The sequence below is a fragment of the Haliotis asinina genome, chromosome 12 (genome assembly GCF_037392515.1).
Source record: "Haliotis asinina isolate JCU_RB_2024 chromosome 12, JCU_Hal_asi_v2, whole genome shotgun sequence".
NCBI lineage: Eukaryota > Metazoa > Mollusca > Gastropoda > Lepetellida > Haliotidae > Haliotis > Haliotis asinina.
The window spans coordinates 19383636-19403380 of record NC_090291.1 but is presented as its reverse complement, the minus strand read 5'-3'; the positions used below and the strand labels follow the sequence as shown (position 1 = coordinate 19403380).

Genomic DNA, 19745 nt, shown 5'->3' with positions numbered 1-19745 from the left:
TGGAGGTCTTAGAGGACCGGAGTAGAGCCGTAGTCTTGTAGAGTCAAAAAAACTCTCAGTACTTACAGATCACAACCGCTATCTCGATTATTCCTGAACTGAGCTGTGCAGTGATTTATGCATTCTTGTTTTTGGTGTTTAACGCCGCACGCAATATTTAACAGTCTGTAAATATTCGAGTCTGGGCCAGACATTCAAGTGATCAATATCATGAGCATCGATTTACGTAACTGGAATAATATGCCATGTGTCAACCACATCGGCAAAACTCATCATCCGATCCGGTTATTCGCCTGTTACTAAAAACATGTTCCTGTTGATGTGTAACTATGACTTACATGCTTGTTATCGTACGTGTCAATGTTAGCTGTTACAATCATACAATTTTCACAGATACTGTATACTTTTACATCACAACTTCCTTGACCTGCATAACTACAGCTTTAAAGTTTTTGGACGTTTTCGCGGTTTCATAGGGATTCAGTACATCAATATATGCAAATTATGTTTATGCAAAGCATCTAGATGTTTTGATTAAAATCAGGCTTTGTTAAAAAGTTTCTAAAGATACACCTTACACCTGGTTAATTCACTCATTATCGGCGGAATCAAAGTCAAACAACAATTAGCGGTCCATCCTTCATCATTGCGAAGTCTGTTCACACCTTGATGAGGTTACGGTATCACACGAACGTAGCCAGGTGAATGTGTGTGAACAGCCTACAGACGAGAAGATTGGGCCATCACAGAGGAATGAAGTGTCACCGCGAACACGGGTTGTCTCCTGTTCAAACAAATGAACTAGGTTTGTTTAATTGTAAGGTGGGGTAGTGTGTACATCTTCTAGTGATCTTCACATTGAGTATTGGCCATCCTTCTCTGGTCTCACTCAGAGGCTGCACGACAGATCAACGTGGGATACGGAGAGGATCTACGTCATGCACAGCCTCGTCTGCTTTGTCGCCGTCTGCATCGGCATTGCAACTGCTCAGTTACCAGGTTTGGGGTTCAATATTTGATATTTTCTCTCTTGAAAATACATTTCGCAGGTTGTTTTGCAATATGAAAATAATATACTCTGAGTGGTCATGAATATGTAGCTCTATATCCTTGTAAGAACATTTTGTTTTGTTGATTGATGAAAACAATAATTACAATAATTTTGGTTTTCATTTGTGACTATCTCACACTTCAAACTAATTGAATGACATTTTAGAATATTCATTTTACATGTTTTGTAGAGATGTTAAACAGTTCCGAAAGAAAAACAGACGGATAACAATAAGTAAGAAGACACTAATTCTTTAAGCATTTGATCAGTTGGTCATCACAATGAACAACATATAAATGTTTTGTTGTGAAAGATAACCTTAATGCACTCTATAACGTTGTGTTAATGAAGACAGTTGACAATTCAGAATATTCAGGTGATGTCAGAGCTCCTGGCAACTGATGTCACAAACCATGGTTGTTTAATATCAAATGGATGTAAGGTACTCTGGCTTTTCATGTCCAATTGATGTAAGAAACCACGGATTTTATTGCTAGTATTTAGTTGATATCAGAAAGGAAGACTTTTAAAATCAAATTGATGCCAGACACACTGGTTTTAAATCTAATTACACATTTGTCTTCTATGTATGATTTACGAGGGGATATGAAAAATTCTAACTATCGCCATGAATGTATTGATAAATTATGTTGAAAATTATAAGATAACATCAGTGATCCTTATCTAGTTAATGGACCGGAAACTGCTCTTTTCACTTTATTCAATCTTCTGGTTGACCCTAAACAGGAATAACCCTATGCTTGCAAAATATTGAGTCATGCAGTGTTATCAAGTTTTTGCAATTGAAGGGTTGTACTGCCCGACAGAATCAAGAGAAGATGAAATCTGTTTATGGTGAAGACTGCCCATCCTATGATACTGTTGTGAGATGGAAAGGGAATTTTCAAACCTAACGCATGTCCCTGACAGAGGAGCCAATATATGGACGATACCAGTGAAGTCATTGAAGTGGCGAAGTGTTGGTTTTCCATGAAATTAGGTGTTCTATTTAAGCGGTCTACACAAGGTCAAGAAATGTTTGGAGAAATTTGTCACTCTGGATGATGACAATGTAAGAAAGTCCTGATGAAAAGAAATCAAAATAAAGTTTCTACCCTGAAAACGTCTTGGTAATATCTTGTCGATACCCCCTCGATTAATCTTCAGGCATTGCTATAAGCTAAATACACCACATATACTGACAGATTTGTACAAGTATTTTACATGAGAATATGTACATGTATTTGTGTCCATGTCCACAGACCGTTGTGGTGAGGAGGCCGTGACTGGAAGGATTTTGGGTGGTCAAAACGTAAACAGGTGCACATGGCCCTTTACTGCTCTAGTCAGCATCAGGATCTACTACAACTCCAACTTTGGCAATGACTTCAACTTCGGCAACCTCACAATCTGTGGTGGAGCAATCATCAGTGATCAGTACATTCTTACCTCCGCTGTGTGTGCGGCTCCGTAAGTAGAACATTTTCACAAATCCATTTGTAGAACCAACCCCGGACCCTAGACATAACGAACAAATACTTTAACCACTAGGCTACCCAACGGCACCAGTCTTGTAATAATTACGTGTTCTGTGTGTATAGAAGTGAGGACAGACTATTTTGATGTCTCATGCTCATAAAATCACAGGAGGTGCACATTTGTGAGACTTCGACGTGTCTTTTTCTTGTAAAAGAACACAGTTTCCATTGTTCAAGACGAATCGGGATTCGAACTCACATTCATAGAGAGCTGCATACGAATACACCGTCTTGTGTTCGTGTAGTACAGTCCGGAGTAGAATCCGAATTAACCTTAATTTTTATGGTATTTCTCAAGAAGGTAGGGGAAGTATTTAAAGAGTAATGGAAAAACCGTGCTGCAAATAGCTGCCGTCGTTTTGTGATTTGTTATTGATGATATACAGCTAAAAGGGTACATTGTTCCAAAATCAAGTAAGCGGTTAGTGAAACTAGAAAATTCAATTTAAAGATATATTTATGCTTATAAATGTGACGAAAAACAACGTTAATGAGAAGGCTGTGCCACTGTGTACATGTATATGGAGGAACTAGGAGTATATCCTGACAGCATTGTAAACTCTCCATGCGTCAGATGCTTTCATAACTCAGATCTATACAAAGATCCGTTATATAGTTATATTTGCAAAGGGTGGTTGTTGGTTGTACGTTATGATTCGTGTACTTTGAGCGAAGTTCAAGGAGTTTACTCATAGTCAGGTTCACATCAACCATAGTCGTAATGTTGACATGAAGGTTCATGTAAGTAGCTACATTTAATGTTATTTAGGATCTTGAAATGTATATGAAGGTCATCAAAATTTATCGGTTTGACATATATTCTACACCTCCCCCACCCCTTATCTCCCGGTCCTGCACCCGACCCGACCATTACCCCCCCCCCCTCTCACACCCATACACACCTCACGCATACACACATACACACAACACTGTAAACGACGATAGTAGGAAAGATAAAATAGGGGAGCTGTTATCCTAAAAGTAGCATATTCTTTATCATTTCGCCTCCAACATGCCAATCAAACAGATCACTACGTATATTATATGGGTAAAGCCAGAGGTCTTTTATTAACTGCAAGTTATATATTGATCATAACAATGGTGAAATGTATTTCATAGATTGTACGGGCCAAGTGCAGCAGTTGTACGTCAGTCGACACGAGTTGTCGTTGGAGACTTTGATGCCAGAATAACAGACTTTGGTAATGACGGCCGCCCCGAAGATGTCATAGAACTGGAAGATGTGAGGATTCACAAAGACTATGACAACATCACAACAAGTAAGAACACAGGCGTCAAGCAATTTAGTGGCTCTTTCACTGTAATAGATATTGGGGGATTACTTTGTCTACATTCCACAACGCTTCGAGGTTCAACATTCAGCAACCTCTTTCTACCAGAAGAAACTTACAATATTTGGTTGACCAGGAATACAGTAGTCAAGGCCTTTGAACATTGTACAGCTCTATCAGAGACATGTGGTATTTTAGAGTTTGTCGGAATGATGCCTGATACAGATGTTGGTATGGACATAGGTTGTTTTTTACCTTTTTGTTTGTCTTGTGGTTTTTGTTTTTGGTTTTTTTGTGTTTTTTTTAAATTGGTTAAGGTAAATATTCTATTTTGTCTCTGTGTCCGTTTGTGACAAGTTTCATAACATTTTCGAAAACACACATCGTCAGTGTTTGACATATTTAATTCATACATATATACTAATGATTTTGTTGGATTCATACAAAGCATTTCATAATTATTATTTCAGATAGAGCAGGTTTTGTCGCTTTTTGTATTGCCACTGGAATAAAATTAAACTCTCTCACTCACTCACTCACTCACTGGGTGTCAGCTAGATGTTGGAATGCTGTGAAAACAAAATTCTTCTCGAAGATTAGTGTCAAGGTCTCTGTTTGTATTTTGTTTCAGGCAACAACATTGCTATCTTCAAGCTGAGATCCCGCATCCAGTACAACAACTGTAAACACCCGGCCTGTCTGGAACCTCAGCGTACTGCAGCTACAAGCACATGTGACGTACCGGAAGTAGATGACACGTGCATCATGGCCTCAGTTGGACTTAAGAGTCGTAAGGATTTGTTTGCAATTACAGCTAAGCAATTTGATGCTCGTTTGTAGAAACAGTTGACAGTTTGTAGAAACCTTTGAAGATCCGGGTTATACTTGGTTTCATCATCCCATGCTAGTCGGAAGAAGCTACGAATGAGATCGGGGAGTCAGGCGAGCTGATTTGGTTGAGACTCGTCGCCATATCTCCATTGCCAAGACCGATACTCATGATGTTGATCACTGGGTTATCTGATCCAGATTGAAGTATTTACAGACCGCAGAAGTGAGAAACAAAATCATTTTGCAGAATATTTGATCAATTCCACACCCCCTAAAACCGGGGAATAATCGAAAATATAAATTGATCACAGAAATACAAAGAGCTATTGAGTTATGGTAATGGTTCCTAAGAAAGAGACACACACAGGAACTTGTTGACGGAGTATTGCAAAGGCACTGACAACGAAGAACCCAGGGAGTATAGACCAAGAATAAACGTTTGTGATTACTTGGTCAATAAATGGTCATGCCCTCACGATTAGTGTAATGTTCAATATTGCACGTGACAAGTTCAGGGACTTAGTCAACTCCCCCTATTGGACAGCTGACCTACCGTAGCTAGTGGCCTTTAACACAGATTCTCACGTCTTCCGATCATGTTCCAAGTGCCTTCCATGTGCTTAGGCGTCATGGCTTGACATCGTATGCATGTGATATACGTGGCCATATGATTATCTATAATCGGTAAAAACGCACCTCACTGGCTGGAATACTGTTTTTTGGGTTTCGATACGCCGCTATTATGAATATGCAGTAAACGTTAGAATTTACTGTTAAAAACCAGCATCGCTTGAGTTGCAAATTCCTGTTACAGCGAACGATGCAGAAGCATCAAATATCCCCCAACAAGCTCCCATCAAGCTCCTCAGCAGACAGGTGACCGAAGCCATTGCAAGACAAGCACCTAACAACCCTCTCCCAGCTGGCACCCTCATTGGCAGAACCGAGAGCCCGTCTGTTCAAGCCTGTCTGGTACGTTGGATTGACGTATTAATGAAATGAGGGAAAACATGTATGATTTTCCGCCACTTTTAGCGATATTCTAGCAATTTAACAGCGGAGGACACCGGCTTCACACATTGTACCTATGTATGGAATCGAACCCGCGTCTTCGGCGTGACGAGCGAACGCTTTCACCTCAAAGCATACGAATATATGGATATGATGAACACTTTTCAAAACGAACCTGCAGGGTATGCACTAAAGAAATGGTTTAAAGAAACACATCACAATATAAGGGGCGGTGGGGTAGCCAAGTGGTTAAATCGCTCACATGTCACGCTGAAGACCCGAGTTTGATTCCTTACATGGATACAATGTGTGAAGCCTATTTCTGGTGTCCCCTGCCGTGATATAGCTGGGATATGGCTAAACACAATATTAAAACCAAACTCACATTACAACATAAGGCAATCACATCGATGTAGGGATCAATATATTGTGTGACATAATACCCAACTCAGCTCAACTCATCTTAACTCAATGTATGTACAGTTGATGTACCTTCAGACTATAAGCTAGGAACACATCTCATTACAAAGGAATTACTTTTCTGGTAGGTTCATTCTTAAATGAAATGTATGTTCGCGTTAGCATAAAAGTGAAAAAGACATATGTTGATAACTTGGAATGATCATCTAGGTATGAATGATACCATTTGGTTCCATTTGGTATCAATCATACCTAGACTTTACTTCCATACTTTTGACATACAACGAAAGACATTTGCAACAATTCGGGTAACGTTCCAGTAATTCTGCGTTGAACTTATTATCTTTTTATCTATAGTATAACTGTAAAGTTTAAAAACGCAGTTTACGTGTTAAGTGTTTTTCATACTAATGAGGAAGGGGAGAAGAATTTTTATGATTTTATATATTTTTTGTTATAAGATTATGCTCTGTGTGACAGCGCATATACACACACTGACCCCAGCTACTTAACAATAAATCCATACCTAGGGATGTGAGTAAAATATATTTTTGGGGAACAATAACATGTGTTGTAATGTTTATTTGTTAAGAAAAGGTAATGGTTTTCCTATGAACAGGCAAGATGTATCCCTTCAAGGTGTTGCAGAATTTCTTAATGCAAAGACATCTTTTCTAGAATGTATAAAACACCCTAGCTATCATTTGGAAAGTGATCATCAGTTTCACTATCCATATTCTAATATAAAATGATATAAAATCGGTTTCAGTTTGACTGGGGCGGTATTGTGGTATGCCAGAAGTCCAACAGGTGGTGGCTTAGAGGCATCATCAGCACCAACAACTGCCTCGTCAGCAACGGAGGAGTGACGACACCCGAGCCACCCATCTTCATCACCGAGGTAGCAAACTACAAGGACTGGATAAACCGCTGTGTGGAGAACATTTCCTTTTGCGATACCCTATAAATGTTGAAAGACTGCCGGGGCTCCATCACAGAAAGCATGTGATTATGATCGTACCAGAAATACCACTCCCATAAGAATATATTTTCTTATCTAAATGCATCTGCGTTTGCCGTTTATGCTGTACATACAACAATTGCTATTACGTGTCTTGTGCTGGGTGTTCATGTTGAGAAATAAATTTGTAAGGAACATCAACTTTACTTGAGTGTCCAAAGGTTTATGTACTAACAACCTTAAGTATCACTACATCAATATTCTGAAGAAAATCCGAGATGTGCGTATGTTGTTTAAGTGTGGACCCTTGAACCGAGTGTGGACCAGTGGTTGAAATGGGCTTTCAGGAACCCATGTCCGTCGTATGAGGCGACTAACGGCATAGGGTGGTCAGGCTTGGTTGACATATGTCATCGTATCCCAGTTGCGTAGATCGATGCTCATGATGTTGATCACTGAACAGTCTGGTTCAGACTCGTTTATTCACAGACCTTCGTTATACATGGAATATGCTAAGTGAGGCGTTAAACCACAAACAAACACACAAACAAACCGTCAGAACGGGTTAATATTCTTTACGAACTCCTGGATTGTATGATTTGAACTTGGCGACTGATCGGCGCATTGTCACTAAGACTATATGTACAAATCATTATCTCTTAACGAATCAATCGCGGAAACAGTCAGTTGTTCATAATAAATCGAAGTTATGCTTTTAGCTCTCATCTGACGAGTGTAGATTGTTACACGTTTACAAAGGTCATACCTACTTTGTGGGTTGATAATCCTTGGTGGTGAAAACCTCTTTTGATCATTTGGATTCGAACCTACGACCAGAAAGAAAACATGTCAGGTGACAGGGATTCGCCTTTTGGTCAACATGTGGTTTTCCCATCAGTGATGTTGATGTTCAATGTGAAGCTGAAAACAAAAATGTCCAGCATAAAACATATATAGATGAGTGCTCTGTGGTTCAGATGATGAAGATCATGCTGTGTTGTTTAAAACGTCACTCTGCAATATTCCGGTAGCATTAAACACTCCCGTGAGGACCCGTGAAGGTCCCAGGGTAGAACAGGCCTTCAGCAACCCATGCTTGCCATAAAAGGCGACCATGCTTGTCGTAAGAGGCGACTGACGGGATCGGGTGGCCAGGCTCGCTGATTTGGTTGACACATGTCATCGGTTCTCAGTTGCACAGATCGATGCTCATGTTGTAGATCTGTGGATTGTCTGGTCCAGGGTCGATTATTTACAGACCGTCGCCATATAGCTGGAATATTGCTAAGTGCGGCGTGAAACTAAACTCACTCACTCACTCCCGTGATTGACATGTTAAACATCGAAACATCGAATGATGACATTTGACCACCCGATCCCGTTAATCGCCTCTTACAACATGCATGGATTGCTGAAGATTTCTAATCCGTATCCTAGTCTAATCACGGGAGGTGAGATTTAGAACTGGGTGAATGTACTCTAACGCCGCATAATATTCCAGCTCCTCTACAACCTGTAAATATTCGCCCATGAACTAGACGATCCACTGACTGATAGTATGATCGACGACCCAAGCCGTGTCTGTTTACACAGGTCACTAAGCGACCTCTCACGAGAACGTTAGGACGCTGGGAACGTACTGTCCATCACCCAGCATCGAGCTAACATTTGGGATACAACGCCGTTTGTCAGTCACATGAGCAAGCCTGACCACGCGATCCCATAAGTCGGGTTCAAGCCATCTTTCTATCTGTCGAGCGGCGTTGACTGATGCTGCCGGTCACCCGCAGTTTGGACCTGTTATAAGCGTTCAATATACATAACAACGTGTTTATACTGGCGATATCGGTTAAGTGAGACAAAGCTATGACGAAATTGTATGTCTGTTGGTCATTGTGACGTCAAGGGTTACCATGCCACTATGTTGTTTAACGCGACATATGAAAGAAATATTCCAGGGATATAACCACAATATCAAATGGTTAATAGCATGAGCATCGATATGCGGACTTGGATACATTGACGTGCATCACCCAAGCTACTTAGCCTGTTCGATCCTGTTAGTCACCTGAGATTCGTCTTTAACTCTCACCACCACGAGTTCGGTTACCATGGCGTCCTAATCAAATGCAGTCAGACATATCTCTGCAACTGAATTTGGTTACCTTTACATTTTACGCTCCAGGCACTCGCTATATTCTGTCTACATCCTCAAGCACGTTACCCCACATGGGTACAATGTGTGAAGCCCATTTCTGGTGTCCCTCGCCGTAATATTGCAGGAATATTGCTAAAAACGGCGTAAAACCCAACTCTATCAGTCAGTCAAACACACAGAATTTGCAGAATGATATCAGATGATAAAAAGAATCTCCCATTGTGTTATTTGATATTAAATTGTACTAACACTCGTCGATTAAAGTGTAAAATTCACAGGCGAGTTCTGGACTTTGAAAATGTATTTGTACTTGAATTGATCTATGTCATCACAAAAGACACCCAGGGAGATTTTCTTTATAAAATGTAGAGTAAAGGTTCTAAAACATAACATTGCACAGTAGGCGATTTTACGTTCTTGAATAAAGAACGTTGTTTAAATAGCCTACATTGTAACCATGACTACCAGTATAAGGCAAAGTCATGACATTTATAACTAACATCTATGTGTTATAGTGACTCACTTCATAAGACCATAGTGTAAGTGAGTTTAGCGTTTAGCAATATTCCAGCAAGGGGGACACCAAAAACGATACCCATGTTGGGAATCGAACTTGGGTATTCGTAGTGACCAGTGCACGCTTTAACCTCCAGTTTACCCCACCGATCCAAGGGCACAGGCAAAGGCACAACCGGCAGCGTCAAAACACGTCCATTTGTTTACTGTGCTAGATTAAACTCCTAACTTCTAACTCTAAACTCTGATCTTCAGACCGTGTTTATGGGTGCAAAATAGCCGTGCGCACTATGCACTGGGTTTGTCGCCAAAAATCTTAAAACAACCAACGACTGTCATAGAAACTCAGCATCATTTGCAGACTACAAAAGAACTAACACCTAAGCGTATAATTCCTCTTGGAATGCCTTCAGAACCGTCTTTCCTAAAGAGTATGGTGTAATTACCTGGTATTGGGCGTTAAACGGTTCTGTGTGCAAGGAGTGTAATGTTTCACATAGTTTCCAGGGCTATATAATGAAGCATGGGTGTCCAGGAACATTTGAAAATGACAGTTTTCAGCGTGACGATTGTGCTGCTTTTAGCAGCGCAGCTGGCATCCTTGGGAGCTCAGTATATCCGCCATACCCGTAAGTTGTTCTTACTTAGTATTCATACTGTAAAATACTACTACTATGAACAACAAAAGAAACAAAACGAAATCTCATAAAAGTAAGGGTTCATGTTATGTCTTCTATTTAAAAACTTGAAAAAATCAGTTGCTTTTCTTTTGCGGTGCAGTATATTAAGAATAATGATAAATGCATTTATAATACTTATAAACTCCATTCACTTGGTGACTGCTCATAGTGCTAATAATCAAGACACTGCACAAAGTCACATGGCTTATCCCACCGGGTACCCATTCTCTGCTGTTTGAACGGAGGCAATTTTGTACAAACTCACATACCTAAGGTGAGACCACGTGTATCACATAAACGCTTCCTTGTGCGACTGAAGTCTCAGGAGTCAACCTATCTATCTATCTATCTATCTATCTATCTATCTATCTATCTATCTATCTATCTATCTATCTATCTATCTATCTATCTATCTTGCAAAAACAAGTAAAACCACAATCAATTAAAGATGCATCTTTTTCCGATAACGACATCAGGTATAGTTTCCATGCCTTAGGCTGAACAAAATATTTCTTGTGATAATAATGTTTCGATAATGCGCGTGATGGATTTAAACTTTTCAGTGTGTGCCCAGTTATACCGGGGAAGCTGTCGGCCAGCATGCTATACCCAGGAGACACAACAAACAAACACATATGACAGACTGTGTTTTGTCGGTGTGTGCTGTCGTCAAGGTGGAGGTATGTGCTGGTACGAGGGGATATCAAAAAGGAGTGAGCCTCACCAGGACAATGAGTATAAATGCAGCTGTTTTTGTGTTCTGTTTTTCTATATATTATCTGTGAACCTCAAGCAAATTGGTTGGCTACGTTCTAGCCTCAAGATCCCCGTTTTGTTTAACCTTTTTTATCTTGGCACCCCGCAAAATGCAAAATCTGCAATAAATGCATTACAGACATCAGGAATCAAAATAGGAATGAAACATTTTGTGTGCTTTAGATTGTTATAGGTCCGCTAGAATCAAACTCACCTACTTTCAGATGACTTTCATAAGGACATAACCGACTCTAATGTGTTCACTATTCATACATGATCCAAAGGTCAAGGGTTCAGTCGAAATACTGAAGTCACACAAGTGCCAGCTCCCAATCTAGAGTAAACAGTACCAGCTTATATATAGGGGTTGTTATCTAAGGACACACCCATTTTGATCTTTCAAAAACATTGTGTTCAGATATACACACCCATTTTGATCTTTCAAAAACATTGTGTTCAGATATATAAAATGGGTGTGTGATATATATTTCCGAACACAATGTTTTTGAAAGATCAAAATGGGTGTGTACTTAGAAAACAGCCCCTGTATAAATCTATGTGAAACAATCTAAATCTTTGGCTGTTGATTATGACGGATCATTCTGAACATATCTTACATGATATTATCTCAGGACATACCATCATTCAGGAGGTACCAAAAATGACATACAATTATATTACATTACAAATATACTCACATTACAAACGCAGGCTTTTTTTATCCAACTAGAAAACAAACTCGGGCCTAAATGGATATTGTTTTTTGGCATATAGTGAAGCCTGATGGTGTTATCAATAATTTTGCTACGTTTTGGAAAGCCCGAGCAAAACACATCAACAGAAGGAATCACCAAAACTCACCATACCAATGAACATCTGGGGATTACAAACATGTAAATTCTATAAGAACACTTATAGATAGATTTCAAATTTAAATTTAACATAGAAGTCCAGTATTCACCTGGAGTCGACATGTAGTCGATTGAGTTTCTGTGCCGTGATACAAAAGCATCACTATTCCAAACTGTGTGGCTGGTGTGAGTTAAACATTACTGATGACACAAGGCTTGTGTGCGCAGAAGATGGTGCCTGGTCAGTGTGGTCCAAGTGGAGCACGTGCTCTGTCACGTGTGGACAAGGGGTACGGAGGAGATCTCACACGTGCGTCACGGGATACTGTTCAGGGCCATATTTCCAAACACAACCATGCATAGAAAACCAGTGTTCCTCAGGTAAGATTAATCCCTCTCATGGTACAGTCTTACTGGCAAACAAGGATAAGTTGAACACCAACCTGACAAATGACCCGTTTTAGCATGTATGAGTACCACTCACTGGACCTAGTCATTGTGAGCGAAGGGGCCCCAGGTTGTCTGTAATCAAGTGTAGTGTACTGCCGACTTGCTGCACCGACCACATGACAGTTATGTGCATGGTGTGTGCAGCGAAATCAATTTCAATTTCATCGTCATGCGCTGCACGTGCACTAGCCTATGCCCGCTCTACCTTTCACAACCAAATGGGTTTGCTCATTGCCGGGCACGTAGCTCTCGAAAACGCGTTCTCTGTGCCGGTCCAGCTTATCCTTGTTTGCCAGTAGTAAGCGTTGTCCCAGCGTGTTTCCCAGAGTTACGTCAAACACAACTCAATCACAACAGATATTAGACAATGAACGCGACCGTTGACTATTTCAAGAAATGTACTCTGCATTGCCTAAAATGGAAATAAAACTGTTCTTTTTTTAAATGTTTATTCATACACATATTTCATGCCTTCCTCTGGACAATATTTACAAACACAATGATGTGTACAAGCACGCTGTTGTAACATTGACCCATCTTTATGACACTCTGTAAAGCAGATATGAAGATATGACACTATCGGATATCATCAGTGCTCCACAAAATCAATGATGTCACTACGGATGTTTAATGAAAATAATCATATATGCATAACTTCCCAGACATAATAATATCTGTCTTATGGCTTGTGTTGCATACGTTGGGGGCTATCGTTGACCATGTCATCTAGTTTGCAGTATGCTTTACAGGACCCAAGGGACCCGTGAAGTTCTGGGTCACAGAATTGACCTTCGGTTACTTGTCGACTAAGCAGATCGGGTGGTCAAATGAGACGCACAGACCCACTCGCACGCGCACGCCCACACTCATACACTGCATTTGCAATATAATTAGTGTTTCGTTCCGCTCAAGCAGATTTGAATGTTGGTATCAGTATTGTACATGTTTTTAGTAATAAATCATGCCCACAGATCGATGCGGTGAAGAATTAGTACATTCAAGAATTTTGGGAGGTCAAAACATTTTGAAGTGCACGTGGCCTTACACCCCTCTCGTCAGCATCAAGGTCTACTACAACTCCAACTTGAGCAACAGCTTCAACTTCGGCAACCTGACAGTGTGTGGTGGAGCAATCATCAGTGACCAATATATTCTTACTTCCGCCATGTGTGCTGCTCCGTAAGTATTACCTCCTTTGAAACAAAAAACTATTTTGGGCACAGATGGCACAGTAGACTAAGTCAGTGTCAGAGACAGGCTCTGACAATCCGGTCCCGATAGTAGCCTCTTCAGAAAGGCATGGGTTGCTGAAGACCAGTTCTAACCTTGATCTTCCATTGTGAATAAATCCAAATAAAACATTAGAAAAAAAAGTACCAATTTCATTTCAGTAAAATATTCCATCTGTCAATTAAGTGGGGAGACTTTTTTGCGGACATGTGCCATCAACATAATAACAGCACTGTGTACGTCACCCGATTTTCCCATATTCTGCTTGATGAAATTGCCAAATGTCTGCTTCACTGACATGTGACAAGGAAGCAGTTTCTCAAACAGGATTTCTCTCGGACTTCTACGAGTCAGTGCACCAGTTGACAACATTGTTTCATTGTCACTAAATGGTGTTGAACCGGATGACCTTTACACATGGAGGGAGGGGGGAGCAGGAAGGATGTTTACACTGTAGTCAGCGATATTTACTAGCGTCCACGTGGCTTCACGCCCAAGTAATATTATGTCAATTCCTGTTTCTGAAACAATTAATTGTAGTAAGAAAATGACACGGCTACTCCAGCACAGTGAGGAAAAGCCGAGTCTGAGTCTTGAACAGATGTTCAAGTGCTGTCATCCTTTGTTAACCCATACAAAGCATTAAAATTACATACAATCACAGTTTGGGTCATGAAGGGGTTTGCCTCAATATTAGAAATGTAGAGGTCATTATTGTAACAAAAATTGTTTCCCAGACTATACGGACCAAACGCTGCAGCTGCACGACAGGCAACGAGAGTTATACTTGGAAATTATGACAGCAGAACAGTTGACTATAGCAGCGACGGTCTTCCTGAAGATTCCTTTGAAGTGGAGGAAATAAAGATCCACGAAGACTACAACAATATCACAACAAGTTAGTATAGCTTGTATGTGCATGTACGGAGAGACAGATATATGCATATTGCATAGGGTGATCACTTGTACAAACGGTTACGTATTAACTGTGGTGGAGTTATCTAGAATTACGACATGGTATAATCTAAAGGCATTTTAACTTGTCCAAGAAGCGTGTTGAGGCAAATGAATTACAGGACATGTGGAATATATAACAGTCATGCGGTGTGGTCAGGTATTCTAAGTAAAACAGAAGTGGAAAATTTTTTGGAATGTTCTGGTTAGAAATGATTTTGATCAGCCTATCCTTGTCATAAGTCACGACTAACGGGATCGGCTGGTCAGGCTCGTGACTTGGTTCGCGCATCCGAATGTACAGACCGTTAAGAATGTCAGTTTCTGAATTGTCTGGATCTGACTCAGTTGGATTATTGCTGAGTATGACGTTAAACAAGAAACATATTTCAAGACGTACATCATCGTTTTGATTCATGTTTTCCTCCAAGGCAACAACATCGCTATCTTCAAGCTGAGATCCCGCATCCAGTACAACAACTGCAAACACCCGGCCTGTCTGGAACCCAAACGCAGCAGGGCTACAAGCACCCATGACGTACCGGAAGTGGATGACACGTGCATCATGGCTTCTGTTGGTGATACGAGTAGTAAGGGTTGTGTTTGTGTTAATGCTAAACTCCCAGAAAGGTCGACCCGTAAAACGTCATGACTGCTTGACAAATTGATATTCATTGCCTCCGGCATGGTTTGAAGGTATGTGTATGTTACATGCCCTCTATGAAAACTACCTATTGCATGCAAGGTGCAAGTAATTATCTGTTCGGTGCATTCAGTGGACGATATTTATGATGAGAAAATAATTCTTCAAATATTTTACAATATCTGTAACGAGCTTCCTCAATCAGTGTAGTCTACTCTGTTAAGGAATCAAAGAATCTTAATTTCACCTCGACTACATTCTTTCACAAGACCAAACGGCTTTGGAGTAGCCGAGTGGGTAAAGTGGTTGCTCGTCTCGCCGTAGACCTGGGTTCCATTCCCACATAGGTACAATGTGTAAAACACATTTCTGATGTCCCTCGTCCTGATACAGCTAGAATATCGCTAAGAGCGGCGTAGTACAATATGCAATCATCCATTCAACGTAACTGTATTGCAACTGAAACATTCTCATCGGAAGCCATGATTGTAACAGATAAAAACTCTGGGCCGCCCAACATCCCACAACAGGCTCACATCAAGATGTACAGCAGGCAACTCACTGAAGCTATTATGCAGTATGTATATCCCCAGACGTTTTTGCCAGATGGTGTCGTCATAGGCAGACCCGACAACCCGTCTGTTCAAACATGTCTGGTACGTCAAACATATAGATACATTCTCACGTTGTCCTTTACATATCTTTTCAAAGCGATGGTTCAATATCAGCTTGCAGGACAAAACGTGGGTTATATCATCGCATCCCAAGCCTGAGAGCAGTGCCCTGATTGTCCTATTTTTTCACCATGTATTTTGAATGTTGTGTGTTATTACTAATATTATTAAGAATTACATAAATATCATGATTCATACGGGAATAGCGCTTACTAAACAATTACGTATAATTGTCTAATTATGTTATGATTGAAAAGTTCCATCTTTGCCGTTAGATTTTGCAAAGATGCAATATTCTGTTTTTATCCTCATTCTGCCACACACGTCATCGCACGATATGTGTAATAATAATTCAGAGAAAACTGAACCACTATTTAAAAGAATTTAGTTTATACACATATTGTCTCTGAAATTGAATTTAAAATATACTAGGGAATTTCTTTCCATATTGTGACGCTCATGACCACAAGTGACTATTTCAGTCGGACTGGGGCGGTATTGTGGTGTGCCACAGGGCCAACAAGTGGTGGCTTAGAGGCATCATCAGTACCAACAACTGCCTCGTCAGCAGCGGCGGAGTGACGACACCCGAGCTACCCATCTTCATCACCGAGGTAGCGAACTACATACAGTGGATCGAGAACTGTGTGAACAACATTAACAGTTGTCCTACTCTACGCGTTTAGACTGATTTCCTGGAGATCTTAGTCTTCAAACCATGCATGTTCGTTACAATTTCATTGAACGAATTGGTTACGAATACACAATATGATCACGTTTGTTTGTATATATAACCACTACTGCATAATGAATTTAGTGTGAATAATAATGAAATATGGAATGACAATGCATTTTATACGTATATTATTATCCGTTCCTCATTTAGTGGGGATCACATCATGATGACCAATGTAATACAAAGGAATTCTGTTTTCTGGATCCCTGAACTACATTTGGTCCTCTGTGCAGGCTTCTTGATTTAGTGCGTCTTTGCATTTTTTAGGGTGAGAGAGTTTAGTTTTACGCCGCTATTAGCCATATTCCAGCAATATCACGACCAGGGATGCCAGAAATGGGCTTTACATATTGCACTACTGTAGAGAAACGAACCGGATCTTCGGCGGGACGAGCGAACGCTTTAGCCGCAAGGCTACCCCACCGCCCAATCTTGTACAGGAGTTGTGTCAGTGACAGTCAGTGTGTTGGGGCAATTTAAATGCATCTGATGAAAACTGTTGTCATTACCAATATGAGTTTTGGCCTGAATTCTTCAAACTTTAGACTCCTTGAAATCTACCGAAGACATTGTCCATACACCAGTGAATGCCTGCAAGTGTGAGTGAGATGGGTTTAGCTTTTGGCAACATTCCAGCAATGTCACGGCTCGGAACATCAGAAATTGGCTTAACAGATTGTAGCCATGTGGGGAATCGAACTCGGGTCTTCGGCGTGACGAGCGAACGCTTTAACCACTCGGCTACCCCATCGCAGCAAATGTCTATGGAACGTTGATACTACTTAAAAGCCCACACTTAGGATTACTGAACCATTGTCTTCTCATTGGAAAGGAACAACAGCAGATATGTTAATTACATCACCCCCTTGTTGAACCTTAACAAGACATCATATACATTCGTACACAGTGCAAATGCACACTGGTGTAACTTTACATTTACACCTGGTCATGGTGTAATCTTCTCCTTGTGTACGTATACCTGCATACATTATGTCCTATGAGTATACGCACCTATGTATTCAGGTGCATTTCAGTTTGGTATTAAAATCGGGGAAAATACTGTTTGCTGTGAGGGAGTGTGAAGTGAGCTCTATGCCATACTCAGCAACATTCCGTCTAGACGATGGAGGCCTGTTAATAATCTTGTCTGGACCAGGAAATTCAGTCATCAACATCACGGGGTTCGATCTACACAATTGGAATACGATGAACTGTGTCAGCCGAGCCACCTCTTACGACGTTGTTTTGTAATAATCATACACTTGGTGCGTCTTATTTGGTACAATGGTACAGCTTAACGATAACATTACGGTATGTCAGCTGAATATGGGTCGCGACGTATAGTTATTTTCTGAACCCTATCATATCGAAGTACCAGTGGTCAATGTTTGGGCGAAAGATAAGTTCGAGGATTCCAGAAAAGACCGAGGGGAGCAATACCGTACAGAACGTTGCGACAGGACGTCTGAAATGTTCAATCGGTAGGCCACGACAATGTAACAAAATACTATTCCAAAGTGAATAGTGTTAACAAGAAGGGGACATTCTACACAGTTACTAGAAACAGTCGATTACATTGTACGTTAGGCCTTGTAGCCATGCCAACACATATTTTCAGAATAGTCTTTGAATATATAATAATAACACTTATATTAAAACTAACAATTCCTTTTAAACTGAAAAGGAGCTCCGTTAAGGTGGGAGATTCGGAAAAAAGAAATCTATCCTTGCTTCATTTACTGCTTTCGCTGTGAAGAAAGTGCTGATAAATAAAAGTGCAAATAATTAGAACCAATCACACGCATCTTTCACAACGCCACAACGTTAACATGTACAGTCAGGCCTCGTTAGTCCGGACCCCGACAATCCGATTCCCGCGATATCCGAACAGTAGCTAGCTGTAACCAATCTTGTTTCCTATGTAAACTCATTACCTGTTGATTCAATAATCCGGTGCTTCTTCGTTAAAGGTCACATGCAACCAAAAAATCAAACATAATTAAAACACATTTATCACTTATTCATGACATATAATATACATTGCTGCTCTTAAAAAAACAAATAAACACAATTATAACCGTACAATCGCGATTCAAAAGTGCAGTATTTTGTACTTGGGCTTACTTCCCCCGAAACGAAGCCCTCGGGAGACCGAACCCGGTCATAGCGGGTGGATATGCTCTCAAGTGTAACGACGGCTTCCGATTGGCTGTTTCATTTGCTGATGTGCTGAGGGTTCATTGTGTGTACAGAAAGATTATCTGTTTGATGGGCATTTTAGAAGTATAGCCAGTCACAAGAAAGTAAGAATCTTTGTGGATAACAACTTCTTTTTGTGTACTTGATGCGTCGTTTCAGTATGGATTCATATACTGTTGTCAAACAAAATCATATACACGAAAAGAAGTCGTTATCCATGAAGAATGTATATAGAGATGTTGGGTTTAGAAAATACATGTTCTCTGAATTTGCGCTCGATCCAATAAAAATGTCAGTAGAGATGGTAAACTACTGGGTGGCTGGAATCTCGTCCAAGTACAAAGCAGGACTTGAAACTGACAAGAGTTTGCACAAGTTTCCGTCAGATCCAGTCATCCGAAAAAAAATGGATGCAGTTTGTTTGCAACCCACAGACATAAAAACATGTTATGTGTATCACACGTGCCTAATTACATGATGTGGCAGACACGGGACTTGGTTGCACGTGTCATGAATCAACTTATTTTCTTTATGTCGTATAGCCTGATAGGTGTTAAGTTCAATTTGCACGTGGTCAATGATTGAAGCTGTGTATTGCATGTTGTCTTTAGCAGACAGGCAGACAGACATATAGGTGTGAATAAACCAGACACTGAGCTTTCTCTGTGACAGAGACTGCTTACCACAATCAACAAGTTGTTTTACGTAACGAGTAGATTATTTACTTGTTTGTGTACACAACCAAGATTAGACTACTGCTCACGACCTCAGACGCTGGGCATGCATACTGTTTC

General features: G+C 40.4%; 2 protein-coding genes across 2 annotated transcripts; both read left to right on the top strand.

Annotated features, from left to right (window-relative positions):
• The first annotated feature begins 938 nt into the window (after positions 1 to 938).
• Positions 939 to 7110, top strand: LOC137258598 (chymotrypsin B-like). Its single transcript, XM_067796303.1, has 6 exons — positions 939 to 999; positions 2314 to 2521; positions 3709 to 3869; positions 4513 to 4671; positions 5527 to 5684; positions 6913 to 7110. The coding sequence occupies exons 1-6, from the start codon at positions 939 to 941 to the stop codon at positions 7108 to 7110; spliced, it is 945 nt and encodes a 314-aa protein (XP_067652404.1).
• A 5186-nt stretch (positions 7111 to 12296) lies between these two features.
• Positions 12297 to 16702, top strand: LOC137257413 (chymotrypsin-like protease CTRL-1). The gene is made up of 6 exons (XM_067794747.1): positions 12297 to 12375; positions 13487 to 13694; positions 14483 to 14643; positions 15131 to 15289; positions 15838 to 15998; positions 16499 to 16702. Exons 1-6 carry the CDS (start codon positions 12297 to 12299, stop codon positions 16700 to 16702), a joined length of 972 nt encoding a protein of 323 aa, XP_067650848.1.
• Positions 16703 to 19745: the final 3043 nt, after the last annotated feature.